The sequence below is a fragment of the Pan troglodytes genome, chromosome X, assembly GCF_028858775.2.
Source record: "Pan troglodytes isolate AG18354 chromosome X, NHGRI_mPanTro3-v2.0_pri, whole genome shotgun sequence".
Classification (NCBI taxonomy): Eukaryota; Metazoa; Chordata; class Mammalia; order Primates; family Hominidae; genus Pan; species Pan troglodytes.
This window is the reverse complement of record NC_072421.2, coordinates 150,353,734-150,376,519: the sequence shown is the minus strand read 5'-3', so window position 1 is coordinate 150,376,519 and position 22,786 is coordinate 150,353,734. Positions and strand designations below refer to the sequence as shown.

Below are 22,786 nucleotides of genomic sequence, written 5' to 3'. Positions count from 1 at the left end.
TGTAGGAAACACACCTCATGCTAGTATGATGCCTGAGTAGGCACACAGGAAGCAGCTGCCAAATTGATGAACGGAGGGATAGAGTGTAGTTTCAAATGCAGTGTGTGATCAAGGTGGCATTTTGAATCTGTGGATTAAAAGTGTATCATTCAAGAGATGATGTTGGAATAACTGGCCATTTGGAAAAAGAAGCTAGATTTCCTACCTCACTCTCCACACCACAATAAACTCCAGATGGCTCAGAAATTTAATGTAAAAAAAATGAAACCATAAAAGTATGAGAAAGAATCCTGGGGTGGGGACGGCCTTTCTAAGTATGTCATGAAAACCAGAAACCATAAAAGATGGAGAAATTAAAAACTTCTGTATGGCAAAACCCACCATAACTGTCATTAGACAAATGACAAATGAGGAAGAGTTATTTGAACTGCATATGACAGCGAAAGGCTTAATCTTCCGAAAATAAAAAAGGACTCCTTTTAAAGCAACCCAGTAGGAAAATCAGCAAAGGACCAAGGAAGGGAACAGATAATCACAAAAGAAGATTTGTGGGTCACCAATTAGCATATGAAGGAAATGCAAAGAAAGTCAACTGTTTCCACCCCTGCCTCAGGTATGTAAAACTTAAAACAAATCTGCAAAACCCTGGGGTACCTGGGGTGTGGGAAAATGGGCACTCTCCTGCCCCAGGGGCTCTGAGAGTGGGAGGATAAGTCAGGGCAACCTTCTGGGTGGTGATCTAAAAATATGCCACAAAATGAATGATGAGGTATCCCTTGGACTCAACAATGCTAACATTTTAAAATTCTTTTTATTATCTGACATACAAAAATAGTACATATGTATATTATATTAAATGAGATGCATATAAACATCTTCATCCCCTACCTCCACAGCACCATTATCTACACATTCTGCCCCATCCTGATACAAGAGAACGATGTGTCCTGAAGCAGATGAAAGGTCCCATTTGTTGCCTACCCAGGAACATCTTGCTAACATTTCGCCCTTTCTCCTGCACCATCAATTATTCCCTCTTGACCAGATCATTCTGCTCAGCATGCACACACGCTGGAATTCTTCCCACCATTTTAGAAAACCTTTCTCTTGACCCCATACACCTTTCTAGCTACTGTCCATTCATTCCCCTTCTTCCCTTTACATCAACAATCCTTCAGAGAATTCTCTACACTTTCTCAGAGTCCTCTTCCTCCCTTCTCTCTCACTCCCATCACTACACAGAAATGGCTCTTGTCAAGGTCATCAACGCCCTCTATGTTGCTAAATCCAATGATCAGTTTTCAGTTTGCATTTTACTGGACATGTCAGCAGCATTTAACATTCCCAGATGTGGAGTGAGTTTATCGGGATGTAACTGCATCATAAGTTCAGAATACCCTAAGTAGAAAATGCATTTAATACACTTAACCTACCAAACATCATAGCTTTGCCCGGCCTACCTTAAATGTGCTCAGAATGCTTATACTAGCCTATAGTTGGGCAAAATCATTTAACATGAAACCTACGTTATAATAAAGTGTTCAATATCTCATGTAACTTATTGAATACTGCACTGAAAGTGAAAAACAGAATAGTTGTATGGGACTTCGAGTTTGGTTTCTACTGAATGTGTATCGCTTTCACATCATGGTAGAGTGGAAAAATCGTAAGTCGGGCCATTGTTAAGTCATGAACCATCTATATAATATATCCTGGGGCAGAATTGCTGGGTCACAGGGTATGTGCATGTTCAATCTGACAGCAGAACACTGACTTTCCTGCCTAAACAATTCCCAGTGCTACATATCCTTGCCAACACTTGGTGTTGTCAGATGTGTTCTATTTTCTCAATGCAGTGGATAGAAAGTGTCAGCTCAGTGTGGTTTGGGGTTGTATTGCCAGTACCCTCGCATCTAGGCATTTATCCTCAGGTAGTAACTGCATCAGGGGGAGATAACTAAGTACCTGTATGCTCATTGCAACATTATTCATGATATTTTAAAAAACTCGTTACAAGATAAGTTTCTATCAGAAGATCCATTCCAAAGTTATAACAGGATACTATGTGGCCAATCGAGGTGTTGATTTTAGATCTCTAGTTAGGGGCATGAAAAATGCCAATAATATATTGTTGAATGAAAGAGAGAAATAGCAGTTTGCATCAAAGCAAGTTACATGGCAGCGTAAATAGTGTGATTTCACTTCTGTCAAATTGCCCAAAGGCTTTGAGAAACACCTCCCAGAGTGTCAACACTTGCTATCTTCTAAGATATGGATTTTGAGAGCTGTCTTTTCCTTGTTTTTATTTTTTATGTCTTATTTTGTGTTTTCTGTAGTGTTTGACTTTTTAAAAAATGGGCATATACTTTTTTCCTTTAAAGAAAAGCAATTTGCAAAAAATGCATTCTTATATTTGTTACATTTGCATATGTATAAAAATTATATTAAAGGTTTCACATGAAACTGATCATAACTGCTGCCTCTAGGAAGTGGGTTTGTGTGGGCTGACTGGGAAGATGCTTTGAGTTTTCTCTTTATTCCTTTCTGTACTCTTTGAATTTTTATGGCAGTGTATTACTTTCGTAATAAAAAAGCACTAATAAAAACAACAACAGAAAAGAGTTATTCTTAACACTTAAGCCAGCCCTGCCAGCCCCTGCTGCTGTGGGCCCAGCCCACTCAGCCATTCTGAGGCCCCCAAGTACTTCCCAACAAGCCCGTTCAATCTGTGCCAGACCTCCTCTGGCTGGGGAGCTTTCAAGCTGTTGAGCCCGTGCCAGTCACTGGGCTGCCCAGGAGAGAGTTCCTTCTGCTTCTGGGTGTTGCCTTGAGCCAAGAGCAACGTGTCTTCCCTATAAAGCAGGTGGGAAGGAGAAGCCAGCCCCCCAGAAGGCCCAGAGAAAACTGAGGAGCACAACCAAGGAGCCAAAGGGGTGTCAGAGGCCAAAAAACTCCAATAGCAAACAACCTATGTTTCCAGTGGAGCATTTTTAAGTCTGTAAAGGTGAGAGCTAGAAGGAAATAAAGACTGCAAAATCAGAAAGGCGTAGCGACACTGAACGTGAACTTATCTACTACACACTTGTATGGCAGAATCAGGGGCCACTCTGAACTGAGAAAGAATTAATTTTATCTAAAACAAACAAAGACAAGCAAAGACTTCACTCAGGTGAAGGGACACAGGCGGGTGCTGCTGTACTTGGTGTCAGTGTAGAGAGGTTGTTTCTCAAAGACCACCAGAAGAAAATGCTTCCTCCCCATGGCAGCCCTTCTGAGCTACTGGGGACTGCCAAGCCAACACACGTGGCTCAGTCCCTTCATGAGCACATCATGTGGTGGTGACTGGGTTTTCCTCTGTCTACCTGACAGCCCGTGAGCTCTAGAAGGCAGAAACCAGCTTATATTCCTCCCCGAGTCTTAGGTAACAGGTATGGGAGCTGGCACGCACCAAATGCTCAGTGAGCATTGGAGGGAACAGAAGATGATCATTTCCAGGACAGAAAGAAACCAGAGATGTCATTTTTCAAGTGCCCATGTTTCTAAACTCAAGGTTTAGAACTAGATGTCTCCCAGTATTGCCACCCAATCTGCAATGGCCCAGTATGCCAGGCTCGGGGCGGGGGTGTGGGGTGGCAGGCGAAGCTTGCTCATGCTGTGTCTCCAAATTATGGAGGTGACAAAGTCCTTTGGGTTCTAGACTAAGGCAGCCTCTTTGGACAAGTTTGTCTTTTCCAAGAGGGTAGCTTTGGAGGAGGGAACATGATGGCATTTAGCCATTCTTAACGTTTGGATGAAGACAATATTTGTTCACAAGTACGAACCTGGTAAATACCTGGTATATTTTAAAGACAAGTTAAATCGTGTTTTTACATGACATTTTAAAAAGTCACACATATTATTTGTTTTAAAATATCAGAATCGTAGTGGATTGTATGAAGTCACTCCTGCAGACACTTCCTGAAGCCCTACTCCCTGCTCCCTCCCCACGATACAGGGCTTCCAGTGGCCCATACTTGTGTCCTGAGCACCTGCTTTGAGCCAGGCCTGGACCCTGAGGGGTTCAGTCTGGTAAAAAGCCACCTAGTACTGAGGCAAAAACTGGTAGCCAGAGGATGGAGGAGTAGCGGTGATGGGAGAGGGAGTCAGTGGAGGGGCAGAGGGTGTTGACGGAAAAATAGAAAGAGATGGTCCTCAGAAGAATAGACTAGAAGGGGAGCCTGAATTCTGCAGAGACCATACCCATTTAGAGGGGGATTCCAAGATCTGTTGAGCCTCAGGCCTCGCCTACAGCTTGCATCCTGGCATGGTGAAATGATGTCTACCTTGGGTGGATGAGAGCTCCTCCAGTCACAGGTATTAGCCAGGGCTATGCCTACAGGGCAGTTAAGGAGGCTGCTAGATGTTTAGAAAAAGAGGGAAGGAAGGAGAGATGGGGATGGAGAGGAAAGGAGGAAATTTCTTGTCAGTGAAAGTCAACCATCAGATTGAAGTTGTTTGTAGTTTATTCTCTACTTGTAAAAGTTGGACTCGGTTTTTTTCCAGACAAATAAGTCTTTATTCCTTTCTTATATTTCCCCAGAGGAAAAGGCAGAGGAAGGAGAGAGTGTCATCATGTACTTCAAAAGACTAGAAGGAAGAGATAAGAATCTCAAATGCTATAAAGTCAACGCCAAGACCCAAGGGGGCTCCTGCTCAGCTTGGGAAAAAGGGGTGGGAGCAGGAGAATGGCACAGGCAGGCCTTTCCCTCCCTACATGGTCAAGATTCCACATAAAGTGCAGTAAATATGGACTCATATTTATCCACCTTCTATTAGCTCATCTTGTGGCCACTTTGATGTAGGTTTCTTGCACCAGCAGAAATGTTCCTACGTGGCTGGGATATACTTTCATCTCCCCGTTCTCTGGCCTCCACTCCCATCTTCGACAAGGGAGACCTCTCCTCCTAAGACTGGAGAGTTAAACTGTTTGCCCCAGCCCCAAATTGAAGGACAGGTGTTTGGTGTGCATAGTAGCCAGGAATGAGCTTTGCCCAAAGGGAGTCTGGGCTGGAAAGGAGAGACAGAGGGGCCTGCTGGCCTCAGTTACTTGCACAAATCTTTTATTCAGGAATTAGAGACTCCACGGGCAACAGTTGGGGGAAGGGAATAGGGTAGAGATCTGATTTTCACTTGGGAGACAGTGAGGCTGTGGGGCCTGTATGGCAACCGAGTGGATAAGATGAGCTGACACCAGGACACCACAGGGGAGGAGCTCAGCGGAACCGTCCAGGGTAGAGGCCAAGCTTGTAGGGGCAGAGGCAGCTAGCGATGGCCCCTTGAGGCCACGGGAGGGCATGACATCACCTAGGCAGTATGGGAATGGTTGAGTGTGTGTTGGATGATCAGAGAAGGCCAGGAAGGAGCTCCAACCAGCTCTCCTCAAAGAGATCCCCCACGCAAAAAGAGCCTACAGGAAGGTGTCAGGAGTCACCTTTGTTAAGATGCCTCTGAGGCAAGGAGCAGAAACCTACTCAAGTCTCAAAGAGCCTTCAAAAGGACTCATGTATTTCCCCCACTCCTCCCCCTTCCCATGAGACAGCCAGTGTCCTTTGATTTTCCCAAACAGGGTAGGGCGGCAGGAGGGTCTCAGAGCAGCCAGGGGCTCAGGGAAGCTGCACTGCGTTGGGTAGGGAAGAGTGAAACTGAGTCTGAGATTGACATTTTAATCTGGTCTGAGTTTTAACAACTGCAAGACACCAGTAACTTCGGAAACTTGCTCAAGATTCTGTTAATAGATGGGCAAGGCCGATTTGACAAAGCTCAGCTGAAGGGGGTGATTTGAGGGTCCATGTTGACTTAATGCTTTTTATGTCAGGTGCTGTCCCAAGCGCTCTACTGAAAACATCTCATTCCATCCTTGCTACAGCCCTATGACGTAAATACTATTATTATCCCCATTTTACAGATGAGGACTCTATGGCACGGAAGGGCTAGTGAGTGGTGGAGCTGGGATTTGGACCTAGGCTGTCTTACTCTAGAGCTCGGACTCTTAACTTCCAAGATTATTACCCCACTGGGTTCAAATTGCTCAGTTAGCCACTTACATGCGGCATCGGGGACTGTTCGTGGGAGCTGTGCTAACAATGCTAATAATAAAGCTAATATTTGTTGAGGGGTTACTACATGCTAGGTATGATGCACAGTGCTTCTGTCAGTAGGTGTCCTGAGAAAACCCTCCTTGAGGTCTTGATCCTCTTCTTTCTGCCACTTTGTAAGGAGGCTTTCTTCCTTTGGTCAACATTAAATTATTGGGATCCTGCAGGCCTTAGATGTAAGAGAGGCTGATGCAACCTGCTGCTTATGCCAGAGTTTAAACATCTGTGCAAAATGACACATTTGAAAGAAAACATGTGATTGGCTTTTAGCAGGATATTTCTAGAAGGATCAGAGGATGACTTGAACTTGTCAGCCTCGCTTTGAATGTTCGGCTGCTTGCAAGGAGAGCAAGGACTTCACTCCACCTGTCCCCAGCAGGAAACGCCCCATGGCTGTCTTTCTTTCAGGGAGATGTGAGCTCAGCCTGGCTGCTCCTGTTGACCCTGCTGAGAGCCTGGCAGATGTGTGGCTCCTCCTGGGGCTGAGCAAGGCAGAGCTGTGTTTCCTGGACTCAGGCTGCCCAAAGGATATCTTCCCTTGCTCCCCACTGGCTGCGCCCTTACCACCATGGGGCACCCTGCATGGTGGGCAAAGGAGCTGTGACTCTTCCCTCCCCTTTGGGCTAGGGAGGCTATGTGGTTCACGGGAGGATGCTGAGCCTCAGAGCAGGGAGATCATTTGCCCAAGGCCATACAGCTGGAAAGTGGGTGAGCCTAGATACCAATGCAAGTCAGCTGGAACCTTTCAGAGACGTGAGTCCACTAGGTCAACTAACCTGCCCCAGGAGACAGTTCACATTTTTAACAGGTATCCCTGCAGACTCAGGTGTGCTCCAAGGATTGAGGACTACTGCTTCTGAGTGAGGTGGACACAGTGAGAAAGGGAGTTTTAGGAGAGAGATGTAGGGGTGGAACCAAATCAGTTGTGGGCCCAGGATGCTTCCTCAAGCTGGTTTCTCAGCTTTGGGTCCTGGGGCATGAAAGTACCAAGGATAATAAAGATATGAAGACATTCAAGGATGAGGACATTGAATTAAAGTGCATTTCATTCAAAAGTTTGACTGTTGGCCTGCCACTGTTCTCAACTGAATTTCATCATTTCCATTAAGATGAGTTGGCCTGGCAAGACTTGGTTTGCAATTGCAGTGTATACCAACATGAACTTGGTCATGGCATAAGATCCTTTGAATACTTGGCTAAGATTTTGTAGAGTTTTTTTTTTTTAATCTACGTTCATGATTGAGATTAGACTCATTTTCCTCCTCCATTCCACTCCCATTAGTGAGGGTTCCCTCTTCGCCTAGTCTGCGGTGAATGGCTAGTGAATTTACTATTGAAACCATTTCGGTCTTGTTTGGGAGATGGAGGCATGTATCAGACAGGGTTCCACCAGAGAAAGAAAACCGGTAGGAGATACATATTAAGAGATCTATGAGAAAGAATTGGCTTATGTGGTGGTGGGGGCTGACTGGGGAGGTCCAAAATCCATAAGGCAGGTCGTCAGGAAGGGCATGCAGGAACTCTTGGACGTGGGCCCAAGCTGCAATCCACAGACAGAATTTCTTCTTCCTCAGGGCAGTCTCAGCTTTGCTCTTAAATCCTTTCAACTGATTGGCTGAGGCTTGCACAGGTGATCCAGGACAATCTCCATACTTAAAGTCAATTATGAAAGACTTTAATCACATCTGCAAACCACCTTCACAACACCACCTAGATAAGTGCTTGATTGATAACTGGGGTCTGAACTGTTTTAACTCATTAACACTTACAACAGCAAATCAGAGAGTTATCAAGTGTTTGAGAAGCTAAAGATACACTAGCACCACAGGGCAGGGCAGTAGGAATAGGATTGGCCTTTCAACAAAAAGTGCTGGGTTAATTGGGTTCCCATATGGGAAAAAAAAATGTCTATGAATCCTTACTACACATCATATAAAAAGATCAGTTCCACACAAACTGCAGACCTAAATGTGAAAGGTAAAACAATAAAGCTTTTAGAAGAAAAACATAGGAGAGTGTCTTTGTGAACTGGCAACAGCCAAAGATTTCTTAAGTGTGACACGAAAAGTGCTGAGTGTGACCAAAAATGTGATAAATTGAACCATATTAAAGTGAGAAACTTCTGTTCATCAAAACACACTGTTAAGAAAGTGAAAGGATACTCAACATGTGGGAGATGTTCACAATACACATCTTCAACAAAACCCTCATCCAGAATACATCAAACAAATAAACAACTCCAGGCCGGGCACAGTGGCACTCACCTGTGATCCCAGCATTTTGGGAGGCCGAGGTGGGAGGATTGCTTGAGTGCAGGAGTTTGAGAACAGCCTGGGAAACACAGCGAGACCCTCCTCTCTACAAAAAACTAGAAAATAAAAAAGTAGCCAGGCATGGTGAAGCACGCCTGTTGTCCCAGCTATTCAGGAGGCTAAGGTGGGAGAATCGCTTGAGCCCAAGAGTTGGAGGCTGCAGTGACCCGAGATCGCACCACTGCACTGCAGCATGAGCAACAGAGTGAGACCCTGTCTCTAAAAAGAAATACATACATACATACATACATAACATAATAAAATAAAATTAAGAAGACAGAAAATACTAATTGTTGGCAACTAGAATACTCATATTTTACTGGTGGGGCGGGTACATTGGTACAACCACTTGGGAAACTCAGCTTACCCACTGAAGCCAAATACACACATACTTTCTGACTTAGTAATCCCACTTTCAGGTTCCCACTCAACAGCCTACGGATGTTTTTAAAAACATATACCCAAGAAATACTCAGAGCAGGACTATTTGTTATAGCCAAAAGCAACCCTAATGCCCATTAAGGTAGAAGGAACAAGTAATTTATGGTATCTTCACACAATGTAATGCTCTACAGCAATGACAATGAGTGTAGAAACAAATGGATGCAGCTCACAAACATAATGTCGAGGGAAGAAAGCTAAACACCTAAGAGCACATATAGAGTGATTTCTTGTTTTTATTTTTTATTTTTATTTTTTGAGACAGAGTTTCACTCTGTCGCCCAGGCTGGAGTACAGTGGCGCCACCTCTGCTCACTGCAACCTCTGCCTCCCAGGTTGAAGTGATTCTTGTGCCTTGACCTCCCAAGTAGCTGGGATTACAGGCACATACCACCACACCCAGCTAATTTTTGTATTTTTAGTAGAGACAGGGTTTCGCCATGTTGGCCAGGCTGGTCTTGAACTCCTGACCTCAGGTGATCCACCGTCCTCAGCCTCCCAAAGTGCTGGGATTACAGGTGTGAGCCACCACACCCGGCCGATTTCTTTTAAAAAAAACAGAAAAATGGGTGAAACTAATTTCCGCTGCTAGATGTCAGGGTAGTGGCCATCTTGTTTCTCGGTTTGGGTGCTTTGACATGGATATGTTCTCCTTGTGAGCAGTCATCAAGCGTTATACTTATGTATGACATGCACTTTTCAAAATGTATATTATGCTTCAATACAAAGTCAAAAAACACGAGAGCATGGAACTCTGAGGTTTTGGGGTTTTTTTTAGTTTTTTGATCTTTTTTCATGATCTGAAGGATTGAAAGATAACTGAGCAGGAATGGCCTTTCTTTCTTTCTTTGTTATTGAACAAAGACGGTCATTGTACTACCCATCATGTTCAAGTCCATCCCGTGGGACACACGGGTGAGGTTTTTAGTGGTCAGTGCCAGGAGCAGATCTGCCTGGTGCATGGATGGTGCTCCTGGCCACAGGGTGGAGGATGAAGGAGAGATCGCACGGAGTCAGGGAGACCTGGAATGGGCCTGTCACTGTTGTCCAGGTTAATGAGTGGCAAAGTCAAAGGCAGGATTCTAACCCTCGTCTCCTGACCCTGTCCACTGCAGCATGCCTGCTGTCTGTCCACCAAAGACCCTGCTGTCGTGGGGACAGCCCCAGCCCTGCACCTCCTCCTCACGCCCTTCTGGCCTTGGTCGGAATCTCTCTCAGCTCTGGCTCCTGGCTCAGATGGCCTCTGACTTGCAGGCTCTTGCCTCCAGGCCTTGCATGCAGCTACTTGCCCAGCTCAACTGATGTTCACCCCCTGGGGCCCTGGACGCAGAGGGATTCTTCTTGGTTCTACAAGGCAGGGGGTACACAGGCCCTCAGGATCACAGGGATGCATTCTGAGGATATTTGAAAGTACACATGTTTTTGTAAGCTTCTGTTTAGAACGGCCAATAAGACAATCTCAGTGATGTGCAGAGTGCAAAGGTATGTGATTAACACACACGCACACACACACCCACACCCACACAAACTCTTAATCACAGAAACCGTTTGTGTTATGCGTGCTTGATTGGCCAAGTGTGCCCACAGCTGGCCGTTTTCTGAAGCCCATGGAGCTAAAGTGAGTAGACGGCCGTCCCCAGCCATGTTTCGTGGGCACAACATGTTCCCACAAGACAAGGCTCATAGCCCAGCAGTCCCAGATTTCGCTTGTGGCTAGATCTGGGCACAGAATGGAGATGATGTCATCAGAGCTTCACGTTCTTTCATCCAATTAGCTGAGAGTTAATTAGTATTTCCAAAGGGCTTTGAAGATGAGGAGCACTGTTTATTCACAGTTGGGGCGGTGGCAAGCCTGGAGAGGTAATGCAAGGAGTTGACATTAGAATGAGAAGACGGAGCCAATGCTGCCATCTCTGCCTGGCTGAGAGGCTGTTGTGAGACATTTGTGAAAGTGTCTGTATGACTTTGCTAGGATAGCTGGAACAAAGTACCACAAATTGGGTGGCTGGAAACAACAGAAATGAATTATCTCCCACTTCTGGGGCCAGAAGTCTAAGAACAAGGTATCAGCAGGGCCACGCTCCTTCAGGAGTAGAGGAGGATCCTTGTCTCCTCCAGCTTCTGGTAGCCCCAGGTGTTCTTGACTTGTGGCTGCATCACTCCAGTCTCTGCCTCCATCTCCATGTGACTGTCTTCCCACGTGTGTCTGTGTCTCTGTCTCTCCTTATGAGGACACCATCATGTTGGATTAGTGCCCACTCTAATGATCTCATATTAACTTGATTATATCTACAAAGGTTCTCCTTCCCAAGAAGGTCACATTCACAGGCACTGGGTGTTGGGACTTCAACATATTTTTTGGAGGAATACTATCCAACATATAATGGTGCCCATCTGATCTCCAGTGGCCAGTGGGTGCTTCATTCCTGTGAGCTTCCCTTCCTCACTCCTGTTCTCAGCACAGGAACCTGAGAAATGACTGAGCGGGCCATGCTTTTCTAGGAAGAGCTGGAAAGAAGACTCTGGGAAGAGACAGAAGTTGTAATAGCTCTTCTTTTATGAATGGGCATTCCTTCTTCAAAGACCTTGGCCAAATCTCAGCCCCTCTTGGAGTCTTGGCCCACTTGTGTAAGCAATGCAGGGCTGACCTATGTGCCCCGTAGCCTGCTCTCTCAGCTCTAAACACTGAAGGTGGAAGGTCAGGCTGAGGAGGTGCTGGAGGCTGGCTCCAAGAGGCCTCTGGGCAGGGCCTGCCCCATCCTCAGGCAGTCCCAGGCCAACTTAGATCCACAGAACTCGGATTCTGGAGGATTCCTTTAGCCCTGGGCCGTTACTGTTTTATCATTATTCCTGGGCTCTCAAGCCTCCTCTTGCCCACCCCCGGGAAGCTTCTCCCTTCTCTTCAGTTCTATTCAACTCATGGCACGAATGGCTGTGCTGGTACTGCAGGGGTCACAGGGAGGCTCCCAGCAGACCCTGCCTTTGAGGACTCCTTGGTCTAGAAAGAGGCAGGTCCAGAGCCCCTGGACACAATCATTAGCTGGTGCCAAACTGGACAGGCACAGAGGGAGCCTCACTCGACCAGGCTACTAGCCCATAGAGATACATGTGGGAGTCAGGCAGGCAGACAGGGCAGAAGGCATTGCAGAGAGACGACCCCCAGTTCAGCAGGAGTCCCTCTAAAGCTCCTAAGCAGCCCATGCTCACCAAAGGCAGTGTCTCAGCACCCAGCGTTCCGAGCCAGAGCTGGCTTTGAAGAAGGGAGCAATCAGACACTCATGCTGACAGAACAGGGATCTTGGGAGCTCCTGGTTCCACAGTGGCATGAGGTGCCCTCACCTGAACAGCCTGCAGTGCCCTGGGGCCTTGCCTTGACTCTCTCACAGGGCCCAGTCTCTGCAGGCTTGGTCTCAGTGCCACCTAGGACCATGTTGGAAGCCCCTTTGTTTGGGCTAGATGGCCTTTGGCTGGGAGGCCTTAGATTCGTCCCTGAACTTCACTCCCCTAAATTCTAATCCCAGCAGCAAACAAGGTACAAAGAGGATGTGTAAGTCTGAGTACCCCCACTGCAGGACCTGAAGTCCAGACCCAGGATTGGAAGCCCCAGTCCCGAGCCTGGAGGCAGTGCTGGGACAGGCACTTGCTCACCTGGGCCGCTGGATTCTCGGGCCTTTGTGAACCTGCCCTGCCGATCCTCCCACATTTTCTAGCACTAAGTTGGCACCATCCTATTGGTGACTTCTGTTCAGTTTTCACAATCACTAGCTGGTGCCAAACCAGCCCAGTGAACGATCTGGATGGTTCTGGCAGACAGGGCTGTAGGGATCTAGCAGAGTTTCCTCAAGGTCCTCAGCCTATTGAAGCCAAGCAGGGTCTTTTGTGAGGTGGCGCTTTACCCAAGGGCTTGCCTCTCTTAGCCAGCTTCATGTCCACATTCTAACCCCTGAGACCTGTTACTCTTCTTACCTTATATGGCAAAAGGGACTTTGCAGATGCGATTAAGTTAAAGATCTTTAAATGTGGAGATTATCCTGGGTTATCTGGGTGGGCCATAAGTGTAATCACAAGTGTCATCATAAGAGAAAGTCAGAGGGAGATTTTACTACAGAAGAAGAGCAGGAAATGTGACCATAGAAGCAGAGATTGGAGTAATGTGCTTCAAAGATGGAAGAAGGGGCCACAAGCTAAGGAAAACAAGCGGCCACCAGAAGCTCAAAAGAGGAAAGAAAATGGAACTCCTCCCTCGGAGCCTCCAGAAGCCTCAGAGCTTCCAAATCCTGGACTTTAGCCCAGTGAAGCTGATTTTGGGGTTCTGGCCCCCACAACTATAAGATAATACATTTGCATTGTTTTAAGCCACTCAACTGGTGGTAATCTGATACAGCAGTCATAGGAAAGGAGTACATCCAGTGTTCCCAGCCAGTACAGAGGCAAGGAGTTCAGGCCACTCAACATTATTCCAAGAGAGTAGAAGGCCATTGAGGAAAAGGATGCTGTCCCTAACTTGCTGTGCATCTTCAGAATGCCCCTTTCCCTGTCTGAAACTTTGGGCTTCCCTATACAAAATGGGGATATTGGGAGACCTTGCTGGACTCAACAGGCTTGTTGAGGATCCAAGGAGAAAGTGCTTGACCACCTGGGAAGGCGCTGGCTGGCTGAGGAGGCACTCTCCTTCCCACAACCCTGCTCCTATCATCTTGCTCAGCATTCATCTTTGGTTTTTCCTCTAATCCGCTCCCATCAAAACCACTCAACAAACCTGTAGTGCCCACGGCCTGGCTAGCACTGTCTGGGTCAGAAGCTGGAAGGGCCCCCAAAAGGTCTAAGAAAATCTATGGTTGAGAAGAGCGCCATCAAGGAAGAATATGGAAGGGAGGATGAAGAAAGGACACAAGTCCATGAGCAGGGTATGAAAATCCACGCTGGGCACAAGTGTACTGCCAAATAGGCTGTGCTGCAGCTTCCCTGGGGCCGCTTAGCTCAGCTGGCATCAACTGTGGTTCTTTCCCTTAGCTAGATCAGGAGCTCTGGAAAGGCTCTTGGATAGACTGTCTACCACGGTGGCCCTTACCCCCAGCACAAGGCCAGTTATAAAGTGGGTGTTCAGTGTTAGATTTCAGGGACATTTCCTTGCTCAGTCTTCAGCCTCTTTAACTTCCCAGCACCACCCACGCTGCTGACCATCCTCTCAAGCTTGATCCCTCCTCCCTAGCTTTCCTTGACACCTGGGTATTTGGTTCACTTCTTAATTCTCAGGGTCCCATTTTTTCATCCTCCTGCTTTTCCTGTGGCTTTCGGTAGCAGCAATAAGCCAAGATGTCCGAAATAACTATCTCTTGCCTTCTAGACTTTTCTACCTGGAAACTGCAAGGTTCATTCAACTCATTATGGCCAGAATGGAATTCAGCTTCTTCCTTGCTGCTACCTATATCTCATCCTCTCCTGGGTCCCTAGCTCAGCAGAAGGCATGGCTGGCCACCAATTCTTCTAAGCTTCAGCCTCCTAGTTCTCTTTATCCCTTCCCCTCCCTTAGCCCCACATCCAATCAATCATCATGGATGGTCCATTCTTGCACAGAATCATCTCTTCATTACATCTGCACCATAGCCCCGTTGCCTGTTCCTCAGGACAGACACACTCTTACCGTCTCTGCCCTGGACTAGAGGTAGTTCCCCACTGGCGCCCCACCTCTGGTCCCTCTCCCTGCACTCTCCCCACCATCCAAACACAAATGTCACCATGTCACCCTCCAGGGAGTTATCAAGTCCAAGCTCTATCACCCAGGCTGGAATGCAGTGGTGCGATCTTGGCTGACTGCAACCTCCGCCTCCCAGGTTCAAGCAATTCTCCTGCCTCAGCCTCCCGAGTAGCTGGGATTACAAGCGCCTGTCACCACACCTGGCTAATTTTTTGTATTTTTAGTAGAGACAGGGTTTCATCCTGTTGGCCAGGCTGGTCTTGAACTTCTGATCTCAAGTGATCTGCCCGCCTCAGCCTCCCAAAGTGCTGGGATTATAGGCGTGAGCCATTGTGCCTGGCCTATTTTTTTGTTTTGATAGTAGCCATCCTAATGGGATGAGGCGATGTCGCATCGTGGTACTGAGTTGCATGTCCTTAATGATTAGTGATGCTAAGCATCGTGTGCTCGTGGCCTCTCAGTCCCTCTTAAGCAGAGGTTGACAAACCTTTCCTTTTCTTCTTTTTTTCTCTGACCTCATTCTTCCATCACAAAACCTTTTCTATGAAGGGCAAGATAGTCAATATTTTGACTGGCTTTGTAGGCTAGATGGCCTCTGTCATAACTACTCAACTCTGCTATTGTAGTGAAAAGGCAGTCTTAGACATTATGTAAATAAATGGATGTGGTTGTGTGACAACGAAACTGTATTTACAAAAGCAGGTGGCAAGCGAGATTGGAGCCTGAGTTCATAGTTTGCTGACCTCTGCTCTTAAAGGAAGGAGCGCTTGGGTTATTAATTTCTGCATTTCATTTCTTCTATGGGACTGTGAGCTCTTTGAGGGAAATGGTAGGTGCCCAGTTAAAATGTTTTGAATTGATGTTCCCCCTGCCCACCATGGAGAACAAAGCCAGTGGTGTGCATGTCTCCCAGTACCTGCTACAAGAGGCATCCCAAAAGTGTTGCTGGGAGCCAGGCTGTGATACAGGACAAAAGAAGCTGAGAGGCCTCCATCCTCTTCCCTCCTTTTCTCCCCTACCCCAGTCACTCTAGAAAGTTCTTTGGGAAATTCTCTGGGCCGAATGAGTTAATATGAACAGACCTCCTGGAGCCGGTAAGAGGCAGAGCTGGCAAAGAGTCTCGACTTTGGGTCCACCATCTTTTGGAGCCTTTCACGATCAATGACTAGGCAGTGCTGGTGACAAGAGATACATACTGGAATGGAAGGTTCTAGTGTCTGCCAACATATCTTCTTTCTCACAGTTCCTAATGATCCATTTGTGCTTTTTCAGCCCTTCATGTTAAGAGAACCTCAGGGTGGAGCCCATATCCTGACTGCCTCCTTCCCACATGGGCACCTATGTGGCATTAGGCTGCCTGGATCTGAATGGGTGACCTGGGGTGCGCTGGCCTGGGGGATCAGGAGCTAGTGGTCCAGCCCTGGCTCTGCTAACTGCCCTTGAGTGCCCTTGGCCATGGCCTCTTTTCTCTGGGGCTCCCCCAGATTGCCAATGAGTTGGTGGCTTTCTCCTGTAAATGCCCTTGGAGTCTTGGCACATGAACTGGGCATGCTTACTTCCCTGGAACAGGTAACGAATCAAAAGCCCTTGAGGAGCAAAGCAGTTCATAGAGCTCTATCTGGGCAGCTAAGTGGATGGTTGCCCTGTGATGGAGGAAGTGCTTTGATGGAGATGTAGGCTGGCCATTGTATGAAGCCAGAGAGACCTGTGGGGGACAGCTGCAAAGAAGAAATGATGTTGGAGATGGAGTTTGAAGAAGAGTGGCTGGCCCTGCAGGACCAGGTGCCCTGAGGCAGGTGAGCTGAGCAGAGGACAGTGCTGCTGATGAGCTGCGGGATAACGGAGGGAACAGCACCTGTGTAAGCTGCACTTGCTGGGGTTTGGTGAGGGAGGAAATGAGGGAGGACAAGGGAAGTCACATCCAATGGTGTTTCAGTTCAGCAGAAGGTAGAGCTTTCTACCAGCAAGGGCTGTCTCATCCAGAAAGCTAAGAATCTTCCAGGGGCAATGGGCACCAGAGCCCAGAGGGCTGGGGCCAGAGGCCTCAACCATTGCCATCCTGTCTGGCAAGCCCTCCTCCTCGTGGATTCCAGTGCTTCCCTGTTTTGAAGCCATGGACCCCATGATGGAACAGCCAGCCACACACACACACAGGGGTGACGATGAGGCCTGGGAGCCCCACTCTGCCCTTGGCATGTCTCTCCTGGCCCCTCGCCTGACAGCTGCTGGCCCCCTCCACTCACTAGTTTTTATTAGGCCACAGTCCTCTTTGAGAAGCTGGTGAAAGCCATGTGCCCTTTCATGCCAACACACACACACCCACACCCACCCACAAACACCCACACACACCAACACACACACCCACAAACACACCCACACACCCACACACACCCACAAACACACCCACACACACCCACAAACACACGCACCCACCCACACACACACCCACACACACACCCACACCCCCCACACACACCCACAAACACACACACCCACACACCCACAAACACACACACACCCACACACACCCACAAACACACACACACCCACACCCCCAAAGGCTGCATCGAATTTAGGGAGTTCACAGACTCCTCAAGCTCCATCTGAATGGCAGGTTGGGAACCTCTCTCTGCTTCAACCCAGTCTCATGGGCTGTGCCTTTCCCCATTCCTGGGACCATTTTCTTTTGTTGCTACTGTGACTCCAGGATTCCAAGACAGGGAGGTTTCCTGAGCACCCACTATGCTGTGGGGACACTGATTGCCTCTGTCCTTAAGAACTCCTGGCCTGGTGGGGGCAGGAAAAAGCACAAATAGGAAACACAAAATGAGGTACAGGTCAGGGGCCCCAGGCTGGGAATCCAGAGAAAAGAGGTGGTTTCCAACTGGGAGGATTAGGCATGGCTTTTTAGGGGAAGGGAACGGGCCATTCTGGAGCTGGGACACAGCGGGGAGAGGACATCGCATGCAGTCATGACAGCCTGAGCAGGGGATGCATGACAGGGCGTGAACAGGAAACCGTGGTTCCATTTGGCTACAACACAGCAAGTGTGAAGACCAGTGGAAGGAGCTGGAAATGTGGGCTGGGAAAAATCGGACCCTGCTTTAGTGTTTTTAGCAGAGAGACTGGATACCCTAGGTGTACACATAGCAGCTGGATGGGAGGAGGGGCGAAAGTAAGCAGACAGATCAGGTCGGCTGTCCCAGGACACCTGACCTAGGTGCAGATGGGGTCAGGTGCTGAACTAGGTCAGTGTCGATAGGGAAGGGAAGGAAGAGGGATTGAATGCGATCATCCCAAAGGACACGCAGCACTTGGCAATAGGGCTTCTAGCTGTCCCCAATCTGGGAGAGAACTGCCTTCCCTTGGCCCCGATTCTCCAGATGGGATGTGACACGAGGGACAGACATAGGCCTGGGTCCGCACTCCAGGATGCCATCTTAGGGCGATGTGCTGCAAAGCCATCAGCTGTCAGGAAAGAAATGGGTGGGGGTGGCCCCCAGGCCCTGGGCCTGTGAGTAGGGCAAGTTCAGTCTTGCAGCAGCCAAGGGGAGGTTCTAGCTGGACTCAGTGATCTGCAGGAAGGCTTCTTCACTGGTCAGAAACCATCCACAGGGCTTGTGAAGAGAGTGCTGGCCCAAGCCCAGGGTCTCGGTTCAGTAGCTCCGGGGTGGGGCCTGATGGTTTCTAACAAGCTCTCAGCGGGTACTGAGGTTATGGTTTCCTGGTGGTTAGACTTTCTCCAAATGGGTGGGTCGAGATAGGTCTGGGTCAGGAATGCAGGGAAATACAAGGAGCGGCCGGGAGGTCGTCAGCTTGGCCAGCGGGGGGCTCAGGGTCTCTGTGCACAGCCTCACCTTTCGGATCTGAGCAGGCACTGTTTCTGCAACTGTTCTGCCGTGATCGCCACCTGGGCCAGGCTTGCTTGCAGCCCTATGTCCCTCTCATAGCACCCTGCACTTTTCTTTTTTGGAAACTTCAGCAGTTTTGAATAATATATTGGTCTGTGGGCTGCGTGTTTTATTCACCACTGAAGTGCAGGGCAGGGCCCAACGATTATCTGTGGTCTAATGAGTGAAGAGAGGGCAGAGAAGAGGTTCCATGAGGGACATCTTTGGTCTAGATGGCAGCTAGTATTTTTCTGAGCGAGTGGTTAGGTCGAAGCTGAGGGCAGTTTGGTCCTTGGTGCTCATCAGCAAGGTCTGCTGGCCTCACCCACTCCGGGCCCGACACCATCCTCCCACCAGCTTAGAGCTGCTCTGCGGCTTCATTCCAGCCTGAGTGGCCTCCTCCCTCCCTCTCACTCCCCACAGGAAATCAGGTGCTGAGCGCGGACCCCTTCCAGGCCATTTCTTGTAAGGCTTCATTTCTACCCCCAACCCTACTGCCCCCGCCCAACTCCATCATCGCGTGGGCCTTTGTTGCTTCTTGTCTGAAGGCTCCATGTAAGAGCCACGATGGTTTCCTTGATTCTTGGCCACCACTGCCTGGGAGATAAAAGTACATCCCCTTCAGCTTTGCACCATCAGTCTGGCTGGCTTCCCCACCCCAAACCAGGCTGGCACGTCTGTCCTTCACTGAATCTAAGACACCGTTATCTCATGGACCCCTAAGAAACACAACGTGCTGCTAATTAAACTATGACATGCCATTGACTGTGACCCTCTGACATCTTTAGCCTGAAATGCCAACTTCGACAGTGAAGTCTCACTGCTTATCCATTCTTCAAGGTCCGACTCAAGGCATCACCTCCTCGACAGAAGCTGAACATTTACCACTGCGTCTTAAGTGTGTGTATCATGTCCTGCCTGGCATTACAGGGGCTTGCGAACATATCTTAAGTCCATGATTCTAAGTGCCTTAGGGGCAAAGGCTGTCTTATTTATGTTTATATCCCCCTGCCCCATCAGCAGAGGGCAGCACAGTCTCTCCTCATTCCGAGGAATTATCCTCTACGCTATGCCCTTTGGAAACTGGCCTGAAGGGTTCTGAGGGTGAGCTGCAGGGAAGGAGCCCCTCCTGCTCCCTGGCTTACTGTCGCCCAGCCCAGTGTCCCACATTAGGAGAGGAGCTGAACAGATGAAACAGGGTGCCACTGGGCTGGATCACTGCCTTGCCTCTCAAAACAACAGAACTCTGTTGATAAGAGAAATGTTTTGTGAAAACAGTGCAAGCCTGCTGTGGCGGCGCACGTTTGCTCTCAGGAGGCTGAGATGGGAGGACTGCTTGAGCCCAAGAGTTCAAGGCTGCAGTGCTCTATGATTGGGCCTGTGATTAGCCAGTGCACTCTCAGCTGGGCAACAGACACACTCAGACTCTGTCTCTACAACGACAAGAACAAAAAACAATGCAGGCAGGCACAGCAACGTACCTGAAAGAGAATGTGGAAGCATGTAAGGAGTTAACAAGCAACAGAGACTGGGGAGGAATTACAGTCATTTCAGCTTTCAGCTTTTGCTCTAAGCTCACTGTCAGTATGAAATGTGTATGTAAAGTCTCACCTGTGTGTTAACAGCTTCTGTTTTTCTTCTGGGATATTTTGAAGATAGAGTATCTTGAACAAAGTCTAGAGGCTTCACTCTAGTATTGGTCTGCATGGAAATGGTTCTCCATCAGAACTAACAAATGGGTTGTAGCTTCCTACAGCTTCCTTGATTATGTATAAGGACACTGGAATGAAATGTATAACCCAGAAGAGGGGGCAAGGGAGGGGGTAAACAGAGAGACACAAAAAGACAGAGAACAAATCGGTATAATATGAAGCTGCCTGCTTCAAGAAATCCAAATCCAATTCCATGAAGGAAGAAATGTGTGTTTTTGCCGCCCTCATCGTCACGGAAAGAGTAGGGTGTGCTCTCTGCCTAGCAGAAGGAGTCACAGGCTCAGAGCAAACTCATTCAAAGGATGTTATTTCATCAATCCACAGGGGAAGGAGTGACTGGCTGAGCAACGTGTCGAGAGAGCCCAGCCTCCAGTGTCCCTCACTTGACCCTCCGCAGGTGGCGAAAGCTCTGCACGGTCCTCTCCATAGCATCATCCATGGTCACTAGTGGCTGGTAGCCCATGGCCTTTTTGGCTCTCTCGCAGCTGTAGTAGTGGAATGTGCCAGCCAGTGCGACCCGCATGGGTGTGAAGGTGGGCTGCAGCTGGATGACAGGACTGACCACCATCACCAGCAGGGATAGCAGGAGGGCCAGGTAGTAGGCCACCCAGTAGGGGATGTGGTACTTGGGGGCCTCATAATTGAGGCCTGTCAGGATGCGAGACAGGAATGTCCAGAAAGGGATGGGCTCATCATTGGTGATGTGAAATGCCTGGCGGGAGAACAGGAACAAGAAGTTAGAAACACCACCCCCACCTGCCCAAAGTTGAAGCATCTATTAAGCCCGTGCAGATCGCATTCTCACTGCCTAACTGCTGCAGCTTTCCACATGGCCTGCCCTCAATTGCACAACTGCTAAGGCGTAGAAAGGGCAGACGATGAAAGTTTCATCTATGGGCCAGGATTTTAAATGAAGCATAGATTGCACTTGGAAAGGCACATTTGTTAATTTGATAACTGTTAATCATCATAAAACTCATCTACATATCTTTGGATGCAATGAATTCCTCATATTACATTTCTTGACGGTGTTCTGCTTGTTTTAAATCAAAAGCCACACCCGGGCCAGGCGCGGTGGCTCACGCCTGTCACCCCAGCACTTTGGGACGCAGAGGCGGGCAGATCACCTGAGGTCAGGAGACCAGCCTGGCCAACATGGTGAAACCCCGTCTCTACTAAAAGTACAAAAAATTAGCTGAGCGTGGTGGCATGTGCCTGTAGTCCCAGCTACTCGGGAGGCTCAGGCATGAGAATCGCTTAAACCAGTGAGACGGAGGTTGCAGTGAACCGAGATCGCGCCACTGCACTCCAGCCAGGGTGACAGAGTGAGACTGTCTCAAAAAAAAAAAAAAAAAAAAAATGCCACACCCACCCTATTCCCAACTTATTTGAAGGTTATCAGTGGGAAAACGGCAGAGGTTCAGGAGAATAAAAGAGGACCAAACAGCAAGGGAGGGAGAGACCTGAGGAATGAGTGGGAGAAAGGGTGAGGAGCAAGCACCCTGCCCAATCTACGTGGGCTCCTGCCACAAGGAGCCATGCCAACAGGTGGGCAGCCAGGTCAGGGGACCATAGATGACCGTGACCTGAATGTCTGTTCAATCCCAGCTCATCAGCTCTCCAAATTTGGCCGCCCAAGTGATGTGACGCTGCAGTGACACCACATGCTCTATCAGAGGGGCTTGATCTTGGCACAGGGGGTCCTAAGGCAGATCCCCCATGATACAGGATCACAGGAGCAACTTGCCAGCAAATCCAATGGCAAGGAGAAGAAACCCGCAGAAAGGCACCTGTGCAGGGACCGGTGCAGCAGGCCTTACCTTCCCACCCAGTGTCGAGTCTCGGGAGAGCTGCTCTGCCGCCAGGATGTGTCCATGGACCACGTTCTCCACAAAGGTGAAGTCCACCAAGTTCTTCCCATTTCTGCAGGTGCACAAGGGATGATGGAATATGTGCTGGGAGCCCCTGCACGAAGGCCAGGGCCACTCCCAAGTCTTGGCATTTGAGAGACTGTGACCTACAGAATGGCTGCCACCTCACTTGGCAAGGCCAGCCCAGGCAGTCATGGATGCCTGTACTGGTTAAAGATGTACACTGGGCCGGGACTCCTGGGTCTTCAGGGTTAGTGGAATCTGAAAGCTGGGGGACCTGCCCACCCATTCCAGCATGGCCAACACTGGTGCTGTCTCTCCTGTCCCGATTTGGGTAGCAGCTTTTCAGCCCCTTCCCAGGAGACACGGGGCCAACGCCTTGCTCTGGTCTCCCATTTATTGACCAGTCAGTCTCCTTGTAATCCTTCAAGGTGACAAGTCAGGGTAGCAGTGAGGCTGAGTGAGAAACAGGAAGGCAAGGCAGAGGGAAAAAGGAAGAAAGAGAGAGAGGAGAAAAGGAGGAAATGAAGGAAGAGAAGGCCTATTTGGGAGAGAGCCACACTGTTGTCCCCTGTGGAGGCCCCTCCACCTGCACTTTCCCCGAGGAGAAAAGTAATGCCCCCACCTGCCTTCCCAGATGCAAGGAGAGTCAAGCCCTGGCCTTTGACCCGGGGCCCATTGCTTTCCCTCTGAGTCACGGTTTCTTCAATTTCCAAACAGGGTCACAA

The 22,786-nt window shown here is 48.7% G+C and overlaps 1 protein-coding gene across 4 annotated transcripts in view; it reads right to left on the bottom strand.

The window, feature by feature from the left end:
- Positions 1–20,319: 20,319 nt before the first annotated feature.
- The window catches only part of NSDHL (NAD(P) dependent steroid dehydrogenase-like), a 38,349-nt gene continuing 35,882 nt past the window's right edge, over positions 20,320–22,786 (bottom strand). For all 4 annotated transcript variants that reach the window (XM_054677081.1, XM_016947544.2, XM_016947545.3 and 1 more), the window contains 2 exons: positions 22,008–22,110; positions 20,320–20,899 (listed from right to left, as the gene is read on the bottom strand). In XM_054677081.1, the coding sequence (XP_054533056.1) occupies positions 20,567–20,899; positions 22,008–22,110 (436 nt within the window). In that variant the 3' untranslated portion in view covers positions 20,320–20,566. The remainder of the gene's footprint in view (positions 20,900–22,007; positions 22,111–22,786) is intronic.